Source organism: Vigna umbellata, chromosome 10, assembly GCF_029865625.1.
Source record: "Vigna umbellata cultivar VRB3 chromosome 10, Vumbellata_1.0, whole genome shotgun sequence".
Classification (NCBI taxonomy): Eukaryota; Viridiplantae; Streptophyta; class Magnoliopsida; order Fabales; family Fabaceae; genus Vigna; species Vigna umbellata.
Window position 1 is genome coordinate 12,791,914 of NC_142174.1, and position 22,613 is coordinate 12,814,526.

General features: G+C 36.6%; 1 protein-coding gene across 7 annotated transcripts in view; it reads right to left on the minus strand.

The window, feature by feature from the left end:
* The window catches only part of LOC124842287 (MraZ), a 28,586-nt gene extending 5,973 nt beyond the window's left edge, over window positions 1–22,613 (minus strand). The window contains exons 1-20 of one of the 7 annotated variants that reach the window (XM_088100623.1): window positions 22,369–22,609; window positions 20,839–20,890; window positions 19,913–20,745; window positions 19,260–19,375; window positions 18,514–18,722; window positions 18,052–18,171; window positions 17,781–17,909; window positions 17,542–17,667; window positions 15,718–15,773; window positions 15,507–15,606; window positions 14,997–15,090; window positions 14,631–14,840; window positions 14,106–14,430; window positions 13,727–13,820; window positions 5,233–5,341; window positions 4,884–5,149; window positions 4,641–4,765; window positions 1,900–2,134; window positions 624–812; window positions 250–533 (exon numbers count right to left, since the gene is read on the minus strand). In XM_088100623.1, coding sequence (XP_087956749.1) covers window positions 250–533; window positions 624–812; window positions 1,900–2,134; window positions 4,641–4,765; window positions 4,884–5,149; window positions 5,233–5,341; window positions 13,727–13,820; window positions 14,106–14,430; window positions 14,631–14,840; window positions 14,997–15,090; window positions 15,507–15,606; window positions 15,718–15,773; window positions 17,542–17,667; window positions 17,781–17,909; window positions 18,052–18,171; window positions 18,514–18,722; window positions 19,260–19,375; window positions 19,913–20,745; window positions 20,839–20,844 — 3,626 coding nt within the window. In that variant the 5' untranslated portion in view covers window positions 20,845–20,890; window positions 22,369–22,609. Of the gene's footprint in view, window positions 1–249; window positions 534–623; window positions 813–1,899; window positions 2,135–4,640; window positions 4,766–4,883; window positions 5,150–5,232; window positions 5,342–13,726; window positions 13,821–14,105; window positions 14,431–14,630; window positions 14,841–14,972; window positions 15,091–15,506; window positions 15,607–15,717; window positions 15,774–17,541; window positions 17,668–17,780; window positions 17,910–18,051; window positions 18,172–18,513; window positions 18,723–19,259; window positions 19,376–19,566; window positions 19,662–19,912; window positions 20,746–20,838; window positions 20,891–22,089; window positions 22,344–22,368 lie in introns of those variants that run through there. The other 6 variants (XM_088100621.1, XM_088100620.1, XM_088100622.1 and 3 more) reach the window with 6 other exon arrangements.

Sequence of the window (22,613 nt, forward strand, 5' to 3'; positions counted from 1 at the left end):
AAATAAAGTCAACATTTTCTTTACCTGATTTCTCAATATTTTCATAGGCCAAATGTTCATTCCAAACATATTTCCTAACTTAAAAAGATTTACAATGTTTGGTTTCAATTGGCACAATTAATTCTTATAGGACAAAATAAATCCATTGTTCTCATTCATTGCCATGTTAACAGGATTAATCAAAAGAAACCAAGGGTTACAGTCTATATGTATAGAGCATTCGGTCAGGATCATAAATTAGCAAATTACCTCACTACTTCATCAGTGCCAACCCAAGTATCAGACTGATGCAAATCCAGAAGGGAATAATCCCCAACTGCTACCACAATGCCAAGTTGAAAGTATCCAGAAGCTGTTGCTTGGAACCATCCCAGCTCAATTTTAACTCCATGGAACTCAAGTTGGGGGTTTCCATGGCTGTTTATCCAATCAACAACAGGACCTATTGCAGTACGAATTGATCCATGCCTTACCGTCCTTAACTGAGCATTCAGTCCCGCTACCAAGCGATTCCAGACAGTTGCTGGGACATGCTGCAGATATCAAGTTTGAGATTAGAATGTCAGCTATGTATAGAGAAAACATAACTGACTAGATCCTAACAACATTAATAATCAGTATACCTGACCAAGGAGGTTTGTCAACAGTGTATCATTGTGAAGATAATAAGGCGCCATGTAGCTCCCATCCCCACCAAAAATTATGCACATGGGAAATCTCTTTTGTATAATTGACACAATGTCTAATCGCTTCTCATCACCACCAAGAAAAAAATCAATGTATGCTACCATTAAATCTGGAGTTGTCCCAACCTGCATAATTTGTTTCTAAAATTAAAGAGTCTAAAAAATGACTCTGTATAACTTAACCAAATGAAAACATTCATTGAAAGGACTTAGATTTTAATACAAACCAGTGAAAATAGAAAAGTTGAAAAGCAAACATGTATACTTCTACATAACATGCATAAATAAAATTAATACCTATGTTTAATATCCCATTCTTTGGCTTTTGTGAGAAAATAAAGCAATGCAATCTCGTAAACATAGCATCTTCTGAACCATGATATCCTCATATTGTAACTTGTTAAATAAAATATAAAACCACTTATTCCTTTGAGGAATTCCAAATAGTTCCCAAGAAATAACCAAACAAAAAACAATCCATATAAATATAGTTCTACTAAAACAATTCTTATGTCTGGGGAGCATGGAATCTTAAGTTAGAAGCTAAAAGATTTTATGATTAGAAATTAGAATTAAGAGTGAGTACAATACATGGCTCAAATTTCTGTTATCACACCTATGGTTGTGCCCAAAACACATACCATTTGAATATCTTTATATAAATTTAGGAATATTTACCATTAGGGAAGACTAGGTCTTTTGAGCTTATTTGGCTTGAATTGTTCTTTAGAAGTCTCCTTAATAAAAAACAAAGAATGCTATTGCATCACTATACAGGCCACAATCCCAACCAGGTTAGCACTATAGCGCATATTAATCATATGCAGCATTCTTAATACAAGTATATGAAAAAATAAATACAAAAGTGGGGGGAGGAGGGTTATAACCAAGCCCACTAACAAAATATAAGTTGTGGAAGCCCAAATTTACCTCTACAAAATTCATGTGAAATAAAGGGAGGAACATTTTATGACTTTCAATACCAAAGGAAACTAGTCTACGAACACATCTATTTCCTTCTCTGAAAATATGATAGCCGAAAATACATGTTTTAAAATCTCCATACAATTCATCCATCTACTCTTCAATCTCCAAGGAATCAAATCATGTTTGTAAAAAGTCAGGACCACCATCATTCTCAAACCATATGAACCAGTCTAACTATGAATTTATGGAAATTACTCCATCATGTTAAAGGCTTTGCAAGTCAAACCTTCATCCCTTTGTACAAAGCACGTGACCGACAGGACCGTAGACAGGAATGGTCATATTCAGACTTCACATATTCCTGAAGGCGACTGATTTTGACTCTTCGCCTCCAATGCTTCCAAGACCAAGCACAGGGATATGCAACAACCGAAAGTATACTATGCACTGATCCTTCCCACCAATCATATGCAGCAACCGAGTTGATTTCATCGATAAATCTATTAAAAGCATCCTCATAACTGCATCACCATTAGGATTTAGTTTAATCCAAAAAAAAAAAATATATATTGTTAAAGAAGTAATAAATCTGTACTGCGTTTAGATGCTAATATCAAGAGTACAAGATATGTTCAATAGTTAGCAAGTGAGTGTAATTTTTAGTTGGGACAGATATTAATGATTTCAATCAATCTAAACTGATACAGTTAACAAGTTGGCGTAATTTCATGTTTCAGAAAAGAGTGATGATTTATATCAAATATAAATGAATAGCTTATAAGTAGGAATGAGTTTTCAGTTAATGTATAACTCTATTATCAAATATGTTGGAGATCAAAGCTATTAATCAGAATCATCCAATCCTAATTTGTAAAGCCCATAATAGGATTTAATGTAAATAAAATCAGTTTTACTTCCTTATTTAGGTACAGCTCATATAGGGAGATATATTCCCTGATTTCCAAGGATAGATTAGTGTAAAGGTTTATTCCCTTATTTTCAATTTATACCTTTCTGTTGGAAGTCTCACATCGACTAGAGATAAAGTCAAATTATAATATATAAGTGGAGTGCAAACCTCACCTTACAAGCCGGTTTTGTGGGGTTAAGTTAGACTTAAAATCACTTTCTAATATGGTATCAGAGCCATGGTTGAAGCCTATCCTAGCGAGATCTATGTGGACATTCTATTCTTCTATTCCACTCGCTATCGAGCCGTTATCGGACCACCCAATTTCTACTATCACACACGAGATGTCTATACCTCGGCGTGAAGGGGGGTGTTGGAAGTCTCACATCGACTAGAGATAAGGCCAAATTATAATATATAAATGAGGTGCAATCCTCACCTTTCAAGCCGGTTTTGTGGGGTTGAGTTAGGCTTAAAGTCCACTTCTTAACATGGTATCAGAGTCAGGTTAGAGCCTATCCTAGCGATATTTCTTGTTTCTTGGGCATTTCTATTCCACCCGTTGTCGGACCACCCATTTCTACTATCATACTCGAGATGTCTATACCTCAGTGTGAAGGGGGTGTGTTGGAAGTCCCACATCGACTAGAGATAAGGCCAAATTATAATATATAAGTGGGGTGCAAACCTCACCTTACAAGCCGGTTTTGTGGGGTTGAGTTAGGCTTAAAACCACTTTCTAATATGGTATCAGAACCATGGTTGAAGCCTATCCTAGCAAGATCTATGTGGGCATTCTATTCTTCTATTCCACCCGCTATCGGGCCGTTATCGGACTACCCAATTTCTACTATCATGCACGAGATGTTTATACCTCGGTGTGAAGGGGGTGTATTGGAAGTCCTATATCGACTAGAGATAAGGTCAAATTATAATATATAAATGGGGTGCAATCCTCACCTTACAAGCCGGTTTTGTGGGGTTGAGTTAGGCTTAAACTCACTTTCTAATACTTTCTTTTGGAATTTTCCCAAATCAGAAAACATACACCATATTTTCCACAAAATAAAACTGTTACTGTTATCATATTAGTTTGTTATCAGCTTGCTGTTAGTCATTCAGTGTGGGAGAAACATGCAGAGAAAGGTGGCACATGGGACCTACAATGCCCATCGGACCAGCAAAGATAGACCGGTCTTGAGGAGACAATACTGATAATGTTAGTCAAGAATAGACCACCGTCAGTCCCAGTTGGAAAAATGTAGCGGGAGCTGTATTGCCAAAACAGTGATGGGATAGAAAAAAAGTATAGATTTCAAGAGAAGATTCATCAGATATCCTAGAATCAGCTTCTTGTTAGGCTCTAGATACCATGTTGAGACAGAGAGAGAAACAAGAAAGCATAAGATGAATTCTGTGAATTTATACGGAAAAACATAATTCTAAAATATTGAAGATAATTATACAATATTCAATATAATTAATCCTAATATCCAGTATTACAAATATCCATGCTGTGAATTTGGCTCATAATCCAGTATTACATTCTAGGACAAAACACATGGAAATTGATTTGTTCTTTGTTCAAGAGAAGGTTGTGACCAAGCAACTGGTGGTACAGCACATTTCTGATCAAGATTAGTGGGCTGATCTGCTTACTAAGTCTTTGTCATCTACTAGATTTTGTTTCCTTAAGGACAAGCTCCATGTAACTGAGCATTCTTTAGTTTCTCAATCACCTTGAGTTTGAAGGGGGGTCTGAGTGTATAACTCCATTGTATCAAATAAAACGGTCACTGTTGTTATAGTAGACCGTTATCCATTTTCTGTAACCGAGTTAGTTAGTTGTCTATTACAGCTGTTGTGATCAATCAGTTACATCTGTTTAACCCTTAATTCTCTGTATATACAGTGGTCATTACAAAATCTTCAATATCCTTTTTGTATATTGAATCAATATGTACTATTCATATCTACTCAATATTCAGGAATGCAATAGATCAATATTTAAGCTAAAATAATACGTTTTATTACAACACAACCACACATATAAAGCAATATGACTTCAGGATCCACAACATGCATGTATGCATAATTCATTATGTAGTTGCTCTTACACAATCTCAATTATAGCATGAGGAGGTGAGTAAGGAAGATGCCAGGGTTCTCTAAAAGTATTAGGACCCATAAAGTACACTCTGTGTACATGACTTTGAGTCTCTTCAGTTCTAGCTCCACGGACCTGGTTTTCAAACACCAAAGAAATAATGCATCCAATAGTTTCAGAGTGATGTGTTAAGGCTCAATTAATACTGAGAAAGAACTAATTAGCAGTGGAAATTTTCTCCTCAGAATAATACCTCGGAGAGGGAAAGAAGATATGGGAAACGGTGATGATTACGGTGTTCAATTGAACTTGAACTATGATATGAACCAGAACCGATCAACTTGATTCTCAAAGTACTTAGTAGCAGAGCCAAGAGCAATAAAATGAATGATAACATTACTGAAAAAGGCCAGGGACCCCCAAATGTATAAATGAGCTCCTCTAGAGGTGTATAGCAATTTGGCATCCGATATTTGTCTGATATGCATTTATATGGACAAGACCGTTCTGTAACACCCCCTGATATGAAAAGAACCATCCAAAAAGTTTGAGATATAACATAATGTTATGCGTGTATAGCAAAGTTTTATCATAAAAAATACCTCGTTTATATATGAAATTTGCACGATTTGGAAGAAGATCAAGAGGACAAGGAAAGCAAAGATCTTCCTCAGAACCATCAACATCTTTATAGGTACCAATAGGACATTCCTGTAAAATCACTTGCACAGTTTAACAAATTTTCAGAAAGTACACAGTGCAGGTGCAAGAACTATTAGATTTGTGACAGAACAGACAGCTTAAATTCAGTACTATTTTAGAATACAAGCTGAAACCACAAAAAGCAGAGATACCAGAAGCACACATAAATTAGAGGCTAAACATAATTTTGGTCCCTTTATACTAAAATTTGTTATTCCTATATCTTTTAAGAGACTCAGTTTCATCGTATATCTCTCAAATCTGGATCGTTGTTGTCCTTCTGAAACAGTGAACATTTTTCATTTTGTGCAATTTTAAACCCTTGGTTAACATGTCCAAGAACGTCAAAAAAACTTTCTGAACATACTCATAGAGGAACAATTGCTTCTAAATAGAATACAAAAACTCAATAACGGAAAATCTTAATTTATGATGGATAAAATCTAGCCTACAGTTCAAGATCGACGATCATGTACAATAAATATAAAATATATTGTCAAAATTATGGAATGTAATTAAATATCATAACTGTGTAATCAAAATTTCACAAGGAATAAATCAAGGTAACAACCATTCTTTTATTATTAGAGGGGAATTGTGCATTGCAAATTCACAAGTATCGCAATGAAACGTCTGTTTGTCAATTTTTTGAAATAAATAAGGAAACATAATTTCTAGGGTACTGAATGATGGATGACCTAAATGAAGATGGTATAACCAGATTTTTTCTTTATTGGAGAGTGGTTTCTGACAGCAAAGGCAAAGGAATTTGATTCTTAGTGCTACAGACCATGTTAGCATCCTCTAGATGGTAGAGTCCATTGTCTTCCTTAGAAAGTCCAATAATCTTCCCCATTCAGCGATCATGAAATTGAAAGGTTATAGGATTAAGAAACACCTAGTAGTATAAATTCATTGTAAGCTTGTGAATAAAAATCAAATTGGCAAATAATTTGGACACATGCAAAAAACATCCTTCAGAATTAGATTCTGGTTTATCATAATATTTGCTTTTCTAGCAACAGTAAGGAAAGTTCCATCAGCAAGTGCAAGTTTTTGGTTGATTGGACATATAAACCCAGTAGATGACTGAGTCATGTGGTTTGAGGCTCCAGAACCAACAGCCCAGACACCTTCTTTACAGGAATTTGATGCATGTAGTGCATAGGAGAAAGGAATATTACCTGCAAATGCTACAGGGCAATTAAATGAGTCAGCAGATTTTGTTAATGTGTCCAGCAACCCCTTCAATTTCGTAATCTCCCATGTGTTGAACTTTGTGGTGGATAATGAAGAATTACCTAATGTTGGGCATAGTAGTGCCATATGGGCATTAGTATGTCTACTTTGATTAACTTTAGGTGAACAAATCCGGTTTTGATTTGGAGGCTTCGATTGAAGTTTTCAACAATTGCCTTCAGTGTGTGGCAACTTCTTACAATAGGGACACCAAAGGAAGTCTTTATTATATCCTTAAGTTATATCTATTCCTCCTACTTCATTTCCAAATGAATTGATCTGCCCTTGTCCAACTTTCTTCCCCTTGTTTTGTGCAAGCAAGGCTGAACTTTTAGTCGATGGGGTTCTAACATTACTCCTCAAAGGGCTTCTTTTGCTTGAAACACAACCATTGTCTAATTGAGTGAGGATAGATCCTTTCCTGGCACTTGAATTCTAACATGGTCAAACTCACTGTTTAATTCTGTCAGGAACTCAAATATTCTGTCCTCCTTGTAGCATTTGAGTAGAACAACATCTTCATTACATTTTTCTTCAAATTGCTCATAATGGTCTAATTTCTGCCACAGATTTTATAGTGTATAGGCATACTCACTGATTGAGTAACTCCCTTTTTTCGTATTAGAGATTCTCATCTTAATTTCGTAAACATGTAAGCATCACTCACCTTTGGTGTCATGGCTTTCCACCACAATGATAGTACAACCGTATCTCCCTCATCCCATGTTGCAAATTTGTGATCTAAAGACAATGGAGATTTGTCACTGAGATGACCTGATTTTCCCTTCCCTTTTACAAAGGTTTGGACAAAGACAGATCACTTTCGGTAATCTTTCCCGTTAAACCTAAGGCTTGGTTGAATATTCTGCAGTTGAACTTTGACCAAGTTGTCTAATTGGTTGAGGGTTCTGAGTATCGGACATTTTCGAGGTTTGAAGTATAGCAATGCAAGCCTAAAAGGAATAAATAAAGGGTTGTGGTGTTGCAGCAATGCAGGCTGTGCAGATGAATACAACAAAAGAAAGAAAGGAGTGTGTTTTGCAACAACACAGTTTGTGCAGGAGATTACTCACGCTCCTAAGGATAATAGAGCATTGATAGCATGTCAGAAAAATTGTTTCTAATGATATTCATAGAGAAGCAATTGCTCTTACATAGAATACAAAAACTTACTAACGGAAAATCCTAATTAATGATGGGTATAATCTATCCCTACAATTCAAGATCAATAAGCCCATAGAATAAATATAAAATATATTGTCAACATATTAATCCTCCTAATTATGGAATGTAAATAAATCTCCAAATTATGTAATTAAAATCGTACAAGGAAATATTATCTGCAATATAAATAAGGATTTTGAGGGTAATAACATTTGTACCCCTTTTCTTGTCAGAAGGACAATCAATTTAAGAGCTCTAGGATCTAATTTAGTGCAATTAGTGAACAAAAATAACACAACCAAAGACCCAACAAAGTAGACTTCACACTAAGGTGAATAGGGGACAAAAGAAAATACACTCAATAGGACTGATGTCCTTCAAGGCAAGAGTAAATAACTTGTTGATAAGATATGTATGTGACAGTTAACAGAGTCTCTTCCCAATATGTTTTGAGAACAAACATCAGGAAACAGCTCTAGCTAGATCTAGGAGATGGTGATCCTTACTTTCTGCAACCCTGTTAGTTCATGAATAAATAATACTATTAAGGAAAAAAACTTTGGAAAATTGATGATTCACATATTTAGTATCATTGTGGACCTAATTCTTTTGATTTTTTTTCCAAATTGATTTTTGACAAAATGGAAAAATTAACAAAGATTTGAAATACATGTCAAATCACCAATCTATTTGCATATTGCTCGTTTAAAAATAGGATCCCTTAAATAGCTAGAGTGAGATGAGGAAAGGGGTCACAATGTTGAGGATCATGACCAAAAGAGAGAATGGAAGATTACCCACTGGGTAACTAACTGCTGAATTGGGAATAAGGAGGGCAGCAAGAGAGTAATTCAGTTCTAGTGGGTGTAGGTTGAGTAATAATTATGAGGGGGAGACTAGGCTACGACTTAACACTCTAAGTAACTAGTCTATTCGTCTTACCTGTTCTGTATTTCTTTCATTAAGCAGATTAAAGGCAAGGTTATAATGACACATGCCAGAAATCTGCTGCAGTGAAATTTCATCTCTGTATGATAGGTGTTAGATGATAAGATGTGTGTTTCTGTTATTTGGGCTTAGTCTATTATGTATTAAGGGCATTGGCCCATATCTTACAATATAAATAAACTACCCTATGTGTATGCTAAATACACAAGGGATATTCTCTCCCAATCTTCTCTATTTCTCATATGGTATCTAGAGCACAGGAATAGTTCCAGTCAACTCCACGGTCTCCGGCACCCCTCACTGCCGCAGTCGCTGTCGCTGCCGCCGCCGCCGTCGCCGCCGTCGCCGGAGTTCCAGAATCGACCGGCGACCACACCATCGGAATCGTCTCGGCCGGGCGACCACCGTCGTACGAAGATCGCGGCGAACGGACCTCCCACGCGCCTCCACGCGCCGCCGCAAGAGTCGTCGCTGCCGCCGCGCGTGCCGGCGCGTCGCCGGAGCTTTCCGCCGCCGATCAGCACCGCCGTGATCGCCTCCTCGCCCTCTTTCTGGATCTGTGGTCGTTGCATCCATCGGAGCACTTTGAATTTTTAGGGTTTCTCCTTCCCTATGGCGTCTTCCTCGTCTACAAACACCTCTATTGGTGGCTCATCTTCTGATCCTTCAATATATACCAATTATGTGAATGTACACTTGTCCATTGACAAGTTAGATGGCACAAATTATGCAACATGGGCGTCCGACATCAAACTTTGGTTGAAGAGTCAAGGGTACTTAGATCATCTTACTCAAAATGTGACTATTGCTCCCATAGATGACACTTCCCGCTGGATGAAAATTGATGCTCAGTTGTGCATTGTTATAAAGTCCACCATTCACTCCTCACTGAAACAAATGTTTCGATCCTATGAAACATGTTCAGAAGTATGGGCACAAGCGAAGTTGTTATACACCAATGACACTCAGCGTCTTTATGGTGTTTGTCAGGACCTATTAACTGTTATTGGTCCGCGCAATCCTGGTCCTATGGCAGAATATTTGGGTAAAATTCATGCCCTTCTTCATGACTTTAATGATATATTACCTCCTGCTTCCACTCCTGCTGAAGAATTGGAACAGCGATCAAAGTTCTTCATGTTGTTGGCATTATACGGACTCTCTGATGATGTTTCTCATGTCCGTGATCAGATTTTGGGTTCTCCTGTCATACCCAACTTTACTTCTACTTGTTCTGCTCTTTTGCGTATACCGAGCAAACCGGTCACTGAGACATCCCCTCATACTGATGATTCCTCTGTTATGGCTGCTCAACGTGATGATCGAAGTCGGTCTCGCAAGCCAAGTAAAGGACGTCCAAAATGTGACCATTGTGGCAAGTTAGGCCACAAAATTGATAGATGTTATACTCTCCATGGACGTCCTCCTCGACCTGTAGCAATGGCAAATTCTGATCCACCTCCCCGATCACCGTCTGCAGACCATCCTACTTCATCTAATATCATAGACAAACCTGCAATCTTTAACGAATTTCTCAAATGGTATGAGGATCATCAGCACTCTGGTTCCACTACATCTGCATCTGTTGCACGTACAGGTACACCTTTTGTTGGTCTAACTCACTCCCTTGGACCTTGGGTCCTTGACTCAGGCGCCACCGATCATATCACTGGTAACAAGTCCTTGTTTTCTTCCTTGTCATGTCCGAATAATTTACCCTCAGTAACAATGGCTGATGGGTCTAGAGTCTCATCTCATGGTATTGGTACTGTTAATATTTTTCCATCCATATCCATTGATCATGTACTTTATGTCCCTGGGTCTCCCTTCAACTTATTGTCCATTAGTCGTTTAACTCGTACTCTTAATTGTGTTATTTCATTTACTAAAGATTCTGTTTGGTTGCAGGACCGGAGTTCGAAACACATGATTGGCACAGGATGTGAGTCTCATGGCCTTTATCATCTCCGCCCTTCTCCACATGTTGGCGTTGTCATGGAGTCACCATCCCTTCTTCATGCTCAGTTCGGTCATCCCAGTCTTGCCAAACTACAACAACTTGTCCCGAGGTTGTCCACATTATCAAGTTTGTCGTGTGAGTCTTGTCAGTTAGGGAAGCATACTCGTAGTTCCTTTCCTCGTAGTGTCTCACAACGGGCGTCGTCTCCTTTTTCATTGGTTCATTCTGACATTTGGGGACCTAGTCGTGTTAAGTCCATTTTAGGTTTTCAGTATTTTGTTACCTTTATTGATGACTATTCCAGATGCACTTGGTTGTTTTTAATGAAGAATCGTTCTGAGTTGTTTTCTATTTTTCAATCTTTTTTCAATGAAATAAAAACACAGTTTGGGGTTTCTATTCGAAATTTACGTAGTGATAATGGCCGTGAATACCTTTCTCAACCGTTTAAACAGTTTATGGCTTCTCATGGCATTCTTCACCAAACCTCATGTGCTTATACCCCTCAACAAAATGGGGTGGCTGAGCGTAAGAATAGACACCTTATTGAAACAACTCGTACACTTCTTATTCATGGTCAAGTACCCTCCCGTTTTTGGGGTGATGCAGTTCTCACAGCATGTAATCTTATCAACCGCATGCCATCTTCCGTCCTAGATAACAAAATCCCTCATTCTATCTTATTTCCTCAAGACCCTCTGCATCCATTACCTCTTCGAGTTTTTGGGTCTACATGTTTTGTTCATGATTTTAGTCCTGGTCTTGATAAGTTATCTCCTAGGTCTCACAAATGTGTCTTCTTAGGATTTCCACGGTCACAAAAGGGCTATAAGTGTTTTTCCCCTTCCCTCAATCGTCATTTTATCTCTGCTGATGTCACTTTTGATGAGTCTTCTTTTTACTTTTCACATCTATCTTCTAGTTCTGTACCTCTCCCTGTTACTGTTGATATTCCTCTTATATGTGATCCTCCTGGTGATGCTCCACCCATTTTGTCTTCTCCTTCTTTAGACTCTCCTTCACCACAGGATCATCCTTCACCTCCACCCCTTCAGGTTTATAGTCGCCGTAATCGTCTCCCTCATGACTCACTTCCGGTGCCGCCTCATGTGTCTCCTCCGGCTCCAGCAACTGAGTCTGACTTGCCTATTGCCCTCCGTAAAGGTATACGCTCTACCCGTAACCCTTCCCCCCATTATACTGTTCTTAATTACAACAGATTATCTCCATCTTTTTATACTTGTCTCTCATCCATTTCTTCTGTGTCAATTCCCAAATCTGTGAGTGATGCCTTAACTCATCCTGGTTGGCGTCAAGCTATGATGGATGAATTAAGTGCTTTACAGGAAAGTGGAACTTGGGAGCTGGTCCAATTACCATCTGGAAAGTCTGTTGTTGGTTGCAGGTGGGTGTATGCTATCAAGGTTGGTCCTGATGGCACGATTGATCGTCTGAAAGCTCGACTGGTTGCCAAAGGCTACACACAGATTTTTGGTTTGGATTATGGTGATACTTTTTCTCCAGTGGCAAAAATGACCTCTGTTCGCCTCTTCATTGCCATGGCCGCTCTTCGCCAATGGCCTCTTTACCAACTTGATGTCAAAAATGCTTTCCTCAATGGTGATTTGCATGAAGAAATTTATATGGAGCAACCGCCTGGCTTTGTTGCTCAGGGGGAGTCATCTGGATTGGTATGTCGTCTTCGCAAATCCTTATATGGCCTAAAACAGTCTCCTCGGGCCTGGTTTGGTAAATTCAGTTGTGTTGTTCAACAATTTGGTATGTCTCGCAGTGAAGCGGATCATTCAGTGTTCTATCGCCACTCGAGTGCTGGATGTATCTACTTAATAGTGTATGTCGATGATATTGTTCTCACAGGAAGCGACTATCTTGGCATCTCTCAGATGAAACAACACCTTTGTCATCATTTTCAAACCAAAGATCTTGGCAAACTCCGGTACTTTTTGGGTATTGAAGTAGCACAATCCAATGATGGTATTGTCATATCTCAGAGGAAGTATGCGTTAGACATCTTGGAGGAAACAGGGTTAATGAACTGTAAATCTGTTGAGACACCTATGGACCCTAACATCAAACTCCTACCAAATCAGGGGGAGCCTTTCTCAGATCCTGAACGGTACAGAAGACTAGTTGGTAAATTAAACTATCTTACTGTTACGCGTCCTGACATTTCTTTCGCAGTTAGTGTGGTGAGTCAATTTCTAAACTCCCCATGTGAAGACCATTGGGATGCAGTTGTTCGCATACTGAAGTATATTAAAAGATCACCTGGAAAAGGTTTGCTATATGGCCCTAACAACGATACAAAAATTGTTTGTTATTCAGATGCTGATTGGGCTGGTTCCCCTTCTGATAGGAGGTCTACTTCTGGATATTGTGTCTCTATTGGTAGCAACCTGATATCTTGGAAAAGTAAGAAGCAGAGTGTTGTGGCAAGGTCTAGTGCAGAAGCAGAATATAGAGCTATGGCATCAGCTACTTGCGAGCTTGTGTGGCTTAAACAATTGCTTAGTGAATTGAAATTTGGAGATGTCACTCACATGATACTTATATGTGATAATCAAGCTGCTCTCCATATCAGCTCTAACCCTGTCTTCCATGAGAGAACCAAACACATTGAAGTTGATTGTCATTTCATTCGAGAAAAAATCATATCCGGAGATATCAAGACTGAGTTTGTTAACTCAAGCAACCAGTTGGCAGACATATTCACTAAGTCCTTACGAGGACCTAGAATTGATTATCTTTGTAACAAGCTTGGAACATATGATTTATATGCTCCAGCTTGAGGGGGAGTGTTAGATGATAAGATGTGTGTTTCTGTTATTTGGGCTTAGTCTATTATGTATTAAGGGCATTGGCCCATATCTTACAATATAAATAAACTACCCTATGTGTATGCTAAATACACAAGGGATATTCTCTCCCAATCTTCTCTATTTCTCATAATAGGTAAATATCTCTAACTTATCACACAAATGATAGGTAAATATCTCTAACATTTGAAGAAAATCGAAGAATGAGAAGGAAAAAAACAAAAAGAAAAAACTATAGGAGCAAACCTCGCAGAAAACTCCATAAAGACCTTTAGGGCATGCTTTCCCAGTTATAGTACCCTCTTGTCCATGATGACCATCATTGTCGCCTGCACCTCCACTGTTTAAAATCATATGAAGAAAGAGATGATGTTTCTCAGCAAAGTTTATTTAAAGAAAATGTACGTCACCATTTTACCCTGATGCTGATTAAATTATTTACAGTGAACATGTTTCAACTTTCAAGTTCCTTAAAAGTGTGAGCCCAGAATTTGGTCCTCAAAAATTATATCACCACATTAGTCCTCTAACTACAAGAAAAAAGTATTTGGCCCAAGAAAAAACAGTAATAATCTATTATGTTCCCCAATTCTACAGCCATTAACAGAGACATGATTATGCATACCTGTTATTCATGGTGCCAGTAATACTTGCAACAGGAACATATTCTTCCTCCACACCAATCTTTGACCAATGGAAATGGATTCTACCTCCACCTCCACCACCACCACCAACAGGTCCACCATTGCCCCCAACAACAGACAAGGATGAATTCTCCAAGAGCCTAAGTTCTTGAAGGAATAGAAGGACTGTCCCACCAGAACCTCCGCCTAGACCCCCCACCAAAGAACCATCACTGCTTGTTATTGATTTGCTAAAGCTTTCACCATCAGCCCTCAAGGTTCCATATAGGTCAAGTCTCAAAAGTGGCCACTGGATGGATCCTACCACTAGACAAGATTAAACAAAACTTAAGTGATCAAAGAATATCACAAGAAAAAAAAATAGGCATTTGCCTTTTATAATGAATAGAGGCACCAGAAGATATAGCATTTATAGCCATCTTCATCCATGTGAATAAGCCAGAAATAAGTTTGGAGAATCCTTTACATGAAACATAAAAGGTCAAGGTAGGTATTAAACTAATTACCAATCATCCCGCCTCCAACAACATGCCCATATGACTCATTTGGGCCCTCAGTTCCACTACCCAGTTCACATGGAAGAATAGCATTTCCATAGTCATTACCACCAATACTTTCTCTCCCATTGAAATATCCGGATCCTCCTTTTCCACCATGTCCAGCACCACCACCAGCTCCATTCAAAAAGTTTCCCTTACCAATACCTTCAGTGCAACCTGAAAAAGGTCCCTATCTAATCAAAATCTTAATACTATCCTTTCGTGGTAATTAGCATTTTTACTAGCTAAGTGAACAGTTTAATTAACAGAATGTATAGAAAAAAAACATCTCTTCAACATTTTAATTACCTAACTCAGATGCAGTAATCATACCATCTGTATCAACAATCACAGTTCGAGCCCTGTGAATGTGAATTATGCTTCCCTTCATAATGCCATTTACAAGAAGATCCTCAACACGACAAATCTGCAAAAAAAAACTCATAATAATTCGCCATGATGATCAACTATAACAGCAATATTTCACAGCATTTATGTTGACCCCATCACAAAATTCCCAATAAAAGTAGAATGAATTAGAAATGATAGTAGCAATGATAGAAAGATGTTATTTCATGCTATAAAACTCATAACACATTAATGATACACAAATGTATGTATGAAAAAAATGCAAATGCAAATAATTAGGTAAATAGTTATGAATACCAGAAAGAAATCATTTTTTAGAAACTAGATAATTGCATTAAATGTAAAATAGGTGGATGGGATTAAAATTAGTTCCAACTTAATTCCAAGAGTGTAAAATCATAAGAAAATATATTAATTTTTTAAAATGAAATACATCTAAAAGTAGCACTTTTCCTATAACTAAACAAAGCTTACTTGCAGTGAGAAGGAGAGTGTATAATTGACATGACAATCATCAGGTGGCGTTATCAAATCCATTGGACATCTTTGTGCGTCACAAAGATGTTTTGTCACCCTACAAACATAATTATAAAAATCCACAAATAGGATTAAACTTAGAGTTTCCAAACAGGCCAGATAGAAATTGTTTTAGTCAAGAATGAAACTACAACACGATCATACTTACATGCCTCTACTAGTGTCATCATCCAAAGGAGCTTGAAGTAAAGAACCTAGACCCACCTGTTGCAAGAGCAACACTGTCAATTGAAATGCTGCATCCATATGCAACTTCAAAGGGGAAAATTCATAAATTTGAGAAACAATGACATGATACAAATTTGTCTTGGTCTGAAGGAGTTTAGATACATTAAGATATTACAAAGACAGCAAGACTTCCCAGGAGATATGCAGATTTGGTTTACTTGACGTTTTTGTATTTATATCAGATTTTATTTGAATCTATGTAGACAGCCTATTTTTTCATAGATCTGCAGTAAATTATGTAATTAGGATTATACTTTAGATATAGCTTCATTCTTTGATTTTTTTGGTTTTAACTTGTTATATATAAATTCATGTATAATTATTAAAGTTTAAATCAATGACTGATTGAAACTAAACATATTCTTTTGTCATTACTTCTAACTTAAAGTTTCATACAACTTGTTGAGAATATCAATTAGAGATACAACCAAAGTAGTTCTTATAATGTTTTGATAATTCACATCTTCAAACTGGTTTAAAGGAGTTAACTTAGCCTCAAGACAAAATTATAAGACGGTATAAGAATTCATCTTAAATCCATCATCAAAACACCTATGCTTGTCTATGCTCTACACGCCTAATCTTAGGCATGAGATGGTGTTATTATTGGACCACCTACACTAATCCACGCTTTAAAAATCACATGTCTATTAAGGGTATTGTTTGACTCGTGGAGGTGGGGTTGAGATCCTACATCAAATATAGATATGGTCATTCTAGTTCTTATAAGTAGAGGTATCAAAACAAAATCATCCCAATGAAAAACCAACTAACCCATAAAACAGGTTGGGATGGAGTGACAAAAATTGAAAATAATAACTATAATTAAAAAAAATTGAAAATAATAACTATAACTGAAAACAATAGCCACAATTAGAAAAATTGAAAATAACTATAATTAAAAAGATTAAAGTAATATTATTTTATTGAAATTTATATATCAAATCATTGTATCTAAAAATTCAAATTAATTTCATTCATGTGACTAAAATTTAAAAAATACATATTTTATCCGAGTTCCCACGTGGACCAAAGATATGATCAAATTATAGTATATAAATGCAAACATATGCTTCCAAGTCGTTTTTGTAAGATTGGGTTAGAGATTAAAGGCCACTTTTTAAGATATAATATTTTTTAATTTTTTAATTTAGAACTAATTTTTTATTTATTTATTTTCTTTTAAATCAGGCTAAAATGGCTCATTGACCTAATATAGGGCCTGGATAGTCCACAATTTACAAGCCAATTTGTAGGGTTGAATTAAGTCATGAGCTCAAGTTACAAGATGGTATCATTATCTGTCCCATATATGTTATTAGGCCACCCAGATCTGCCTACACTCCACTAGATATCTATTCCTAGGCACAAGTGGTTGTTGTTGGGCCACCCGCATTTGTCCACACTCTAGATATTCAATCCTAGGCATAAGAGAGTGTTGAAATCTCACGTCAATAAGAATTATCAATATAGTCCTACCAAGGTTTAAGTATCCTCATTTTATAAGCTATTTTTTGTAGGATTGAATTAGATTCTAAGTTTGAATTCTGGAATACAAAATTGTAAACAAAAATCTGTCGAAGAGTAAAATCATCCGCATATTTTCTTCCACTAATAACACTTCAATCAACTTTTGATATTATTATCCCTTGGTAAAGGGAGAACTCTAGAAATATTTAAATCTCTTATAACAACTTCAAAAGGTATAAAAACTACATAAGTCCTTGTAAAGATAATTGCTTACAGTTACATTATAGAACAGAGACAAGGATAATCGCTCGCCTTTGATAGCATCGCCTTCACCAGTCAATTGCAGTAGTCCTTGACCATATAAAGCCAAGTTTGTATTTGAACTGATGACAGAATTTTGCTGTGAAGGCAAAAAACTAGTATGATAATGGAAGTTCCAAACCACCAGGAACAAAACATGGTTATATAACCAAGAATTGTGCATAACTTCAAATAAATAATAGAGTATTATACCCTTAAAACAGCAAGATTTCTCACTTCAAGCACTGAAGCAGTCACAACGGTAGTCTCACCACCATCAATTTGCATTGTGGAGTTCCACATGAGTAACATTTTAACAGAAACTCTAAATGCACCAAAAACCTTCATATATTAAAGACAAAATTGTCAAATTAATAGTTGATACTACAACTTAGAAATAGTAGTTCAAAATAAGTGACACCTATATGAATTGATAATGGAACTAAAGTTATAACAGAAAAAAAAGCTAAATCACAAAACATACCTTTATGATAGAATCACTCAATAAAAGCTCTTCTGCAACAAGCTCAAACTCAGAAATTGGATAATCAGACAGCCCAAAGATTAAGCTTCCTCCACTGTATACACTAATTTGGCCTCTGACCTTCATAATTAGAGAATTTTAACAGAAATCAACCATTTGGCTCCAATGGTTAAACATAGCAATGATTAGTAAAGAAAATTATATATCAATGAAATTGTTTTCAAAGACAAAAGAAAATGTAATATTACAAGAAAAAAAATTCAGGCGATATTTTTCTTCATAATTTGAGCAATAAAACTATTGCTACAAAATGCTTTAGCAGATCAGAACTCTCATGAGCTTAAGCACTCTATCATATAAAGAATTCTCTAAGGCACGAGAAATATTAAAAAAATAATGAAATGGTGACTCCGTGATCATGATTGTTTGTTGGTATAGTACGTAAAGAGTGTAATTCGCTACCTGGACTCTGGACCACACAAGTGGAACCAAAACTTTTGCATTATTTTCCACATAAACATTTGACCATAAAGGGCTGGTTGAGAAGTCAAGCAAAGGAGTCTCAGTTTCTGTTGTGACATTATCATTGCTAACTTTCAAACTCAGTAAATGTGCATTGAAATATGTTCCAGCTGCTCCGGAATTCCCAGGACAGCCAATGCTCAAACCTCCTGTCACAACAATTGCATGTATTGTGTATAAGCTCCTTCTTGTTATCCAGATGAAGAAAAACAGCACCCTTGCAGGTTACTTGAGTTGAAAAAATTGAAGATACAATGATGTCAACCAAAAATACTTTATTAAAAGAACATAAATTATCAAATGCTTATTCTCAGCACCACCAAAAAATTTAAACTCTGTGCCTCTAATCAGGAATAATGACGGATAGATTCCAGAATCAAAATCAGGGGAACAATCTTCCAAAATCTTCATAATTCCATAGTAAATCTGACGAGTTAGGAGGTTTCCTAGTTGAATAGGTTCTGGACACCATCTTTTAAAGCAATAACAAAAACAAGAAAGGTTTGCTTATGTTTGCATAGAAAACTGAAACTGAAAACCTTTATTTGTTCAAAAAAAGATTATAATTAATGGTATTTTGATTTACATAGCCTAACCTTAACACCCTTACAATATAATAAAAGATTAAGCAGCAGTCATCATTGGTATAATTAACATGTCATGTACAGGTGAGAAATAGAACTAACCATGAACCGTAACATTTAAATCTTCTTGTATACTGTAACAATCCAGTGATATTCTTCCTCCACCCCCTCCACCCCATCCTCTCCCACCTGCAGCACTAACGGTACCATACCCTTTCCTACACTCCACCAAAAATAAAGTTGAAAAGAAAAGTTACTAGCACAATTCACTATATAACATGTAGTAGTTCCCTACAAAACCTTCAATACAGATATGGCACTTTTAAGAACTGGAAACAACTCAAACCTTCAACAAGAACAAGACATTTCCAAAAAACATCCACATTCTTTGAAAGAAAAAGATTACTACCTCTGCAATTGTAATTGACCATACCAAATGCCAAGGCAGATCCATCTAAATAGAATATTAAGCACTACGCCATCATCAACAAAAGCTACAATTCTCTGCCATCAATATCATTAAAAAATATTACCAACATTTGCTATTTTCTCATCATCTAAACTTCGAAAACCATTTACATGTGAAAAACTATTAGCTATGATGTTGTAACTGTTCGTAGAAGTGACTTAAATGCCAAAAATAAACAGCATTTCTCTCTTCAAATAATAGCTATGGCCCCCTAAACAGTCATTTAGAAGTCGTGAAATGAAAAAACAGGTATAAGTTCATAGACTAACAAGCAGATCATACTCACAGCTTCACAGCATGAACCCATATACTTCCACCAGAGCCACCTCCACCATCAGACCCCCCATCTCCTCCTTCTGCAGTAATAGATCCATTTACATATAAAGTGTCCTTCACTAGAAGCTTAACACGTCCTCCACCATTCCCTCCATATTGCTTTATATGAGATTTCCCACCACCCTTGCTCCCGTAACTCCATGGTTCAGACAATGTAGACCAAGCATAAACATCACCACCCCAGTTTGTCTTATTATTTTTTAAACAAGATGCACCACGCCCACCATGCCCTCCACCAGCTCCGTCACTGCCAACAGGAGTTCCACTAGTTTGGGAAGGTGGTGACCCACCTAAAGATGATGAGTCTAGATAAGAATTGCATTCCATAGTCAGATTGGCTGAAGATAAAACCACAGAACCAGCAACAATGGATGCATTTTGACCAAGTTTAATGTTGCCAGACACATTTACTGATATCATGCACCCTTCCACAGGGCATAAAAGCGACACATCAGAAAGTAGCTCCAGGTTTCCAACGCCATAAATGTTAATATCAGATTTTAAATAATGAGTTGAGCTTAGCAAGCACGTGGTATTAAAAGATCCTACACCTTCCAAGTCCTCACAAGAGACTAAGACATTCAATGGTGATGACAAAGTTGATGTGTCACCAAATGCAGAATCATGGAGTTGAGAATCGTCTCGCACAAGTGACCCAGAATAACCCAACCACCTCTCTAAGCCAATACTCTTATTCAGGTGATGTCCTGAACTAAGAGAAATACAATATATATGAAGATATCCCAAAAGAATGCAGCACCAGAGATTCCAATGCATTACCACCTATGCCAAGTATTCATCAGTAGAAATCAGAATAAATGTGAAGTCTCAACCAGCTCAGTGAAAAATACCAAGGAATTTAATTAAGAAAGCTACCTCCATAGGGATTGGTCCTGAAGGAAGTCACTCTTATACATTTATTCTGCAACTAAATACAAAAGAAATATCAAAAATAAGAAAAAATAAGAAGGTTAGAGTACCTTAGCTTATATGTTTTCGCTCATTAAGGACTTTGTGTAGAAGATATGTATCATGTAACAGATAAATTGGGATGTGAAGCTAGTAGAAGTTCAAGTTAAATTCTTAATGTTCACAAAGTAAATTATATCCTACTTCATAAAATTCACAGCAAACTTTTCTGATTAAGAAATTTGCAAGCAAACCATGAAACAAATAACACATGAAAATTGAGAAAGGATATTACTCTACTCCAGCCTTGTAAATTGTAAGAGTATAAGTGACTCAATCTAATGTGTTCAATAAACAAAATCCCTCCTCTACAAGTTTTCATTAAATTTGTATATCTAAAATATATTGTAATATACGTAAAATTTATAAACAAGAAAACATTGATTCCAAAATAAAGGAAAACAATGCACACAGAGAGAGTAAGAGGGGGAACACTCGTCAATTTGATAGTTACCCTAAGATGAATAAAATGTGAGAAGGGTAATATAGTAGTATATGTAAAACAGTAAACAACAAATCATAATGCTAGAGTGACTAAAATCCAATTTAACTATTGTATCCATTATCAATTCTTGAAAACCTAAATTAAAAGGATCACATTGCTGCAAGGTTTTGATCGCAAAAATGGCCTTTATCAACTAAAATCTACAACACAAGAACCAAATATCTAAATCTAATCATAATTCATACTGTCAGTCTGTCGCGTATCTTAAACCTATCACCAACCTTATTTTTTCCACAAAAACCAGCATAATATTATCTTCATCACAACACAGATATGTGCAGTTAATTACTTCAGACTGTCCCCTTAAAAAAATTGGTTCCATGTGTGATCAACACCATCATTCTTCAGCATTAATTAAGATTAAAACACACTATAGATTTCTTTTATAAAACACTCTTCAATTTATTAACATCTGATATGGCAGATTATTTGTAGAGGAATATAAAAGTGAACATCATCAGCAACATATTCCAAAGCCTTATGCTACACAACACAAGCATGCATGTCCTGACAACCTAGCGTGTCATACCTCAACGCCATAATATTTTCTTAACTCACTTTCCATTACTCCCGAACCTCAAAATTCCAAAGAATCACGCACAACACATCCACAGTCATCTAAACCGCTTAGAATCAGTGTAAAAAAACCGTACCGCAATGAAATTCAACTCCAGTAGCGAAACTCGATGACGAATCCGTTAACAGAAACACAATCTTTAACAACACAACTCATGCAATGCTATCCGAATTAACTATAAAGGAAAAAGGCATAATAAAACCTATTTTGAAACCTATTAATTAATCAGTAATCAAGAACGATGCAGAAATCAAAAGAAGAAAATGCAGAGATGAGAGAATCGGGAATGGAAAAAGGAAAATCGCAAAAGAGGTGAAGAAGTGAGAGTGATGTAGTGAAAATGGAGTGAACTAACCGTGAAGCTAGAAGAGTGAAGAAGAAAAAGTGTAGGAGAGTGAATCTTTGAGGGTTGAATTATGGTAACACTCGGTGGTCTAAGTCAGAAGATGGTGTCTCTGTGGCATCTTTTGCTTTTACTTTCTTGCTTTTGTTTGGTTAATAATAAATAATAATAATAATAATAATAAATGAGAGGCTAAATTTACAGTGGAAGCTGCTTTAGGTGCGGGAAGAGAAGAAAAAGTCTGTACGAGTCCAAGC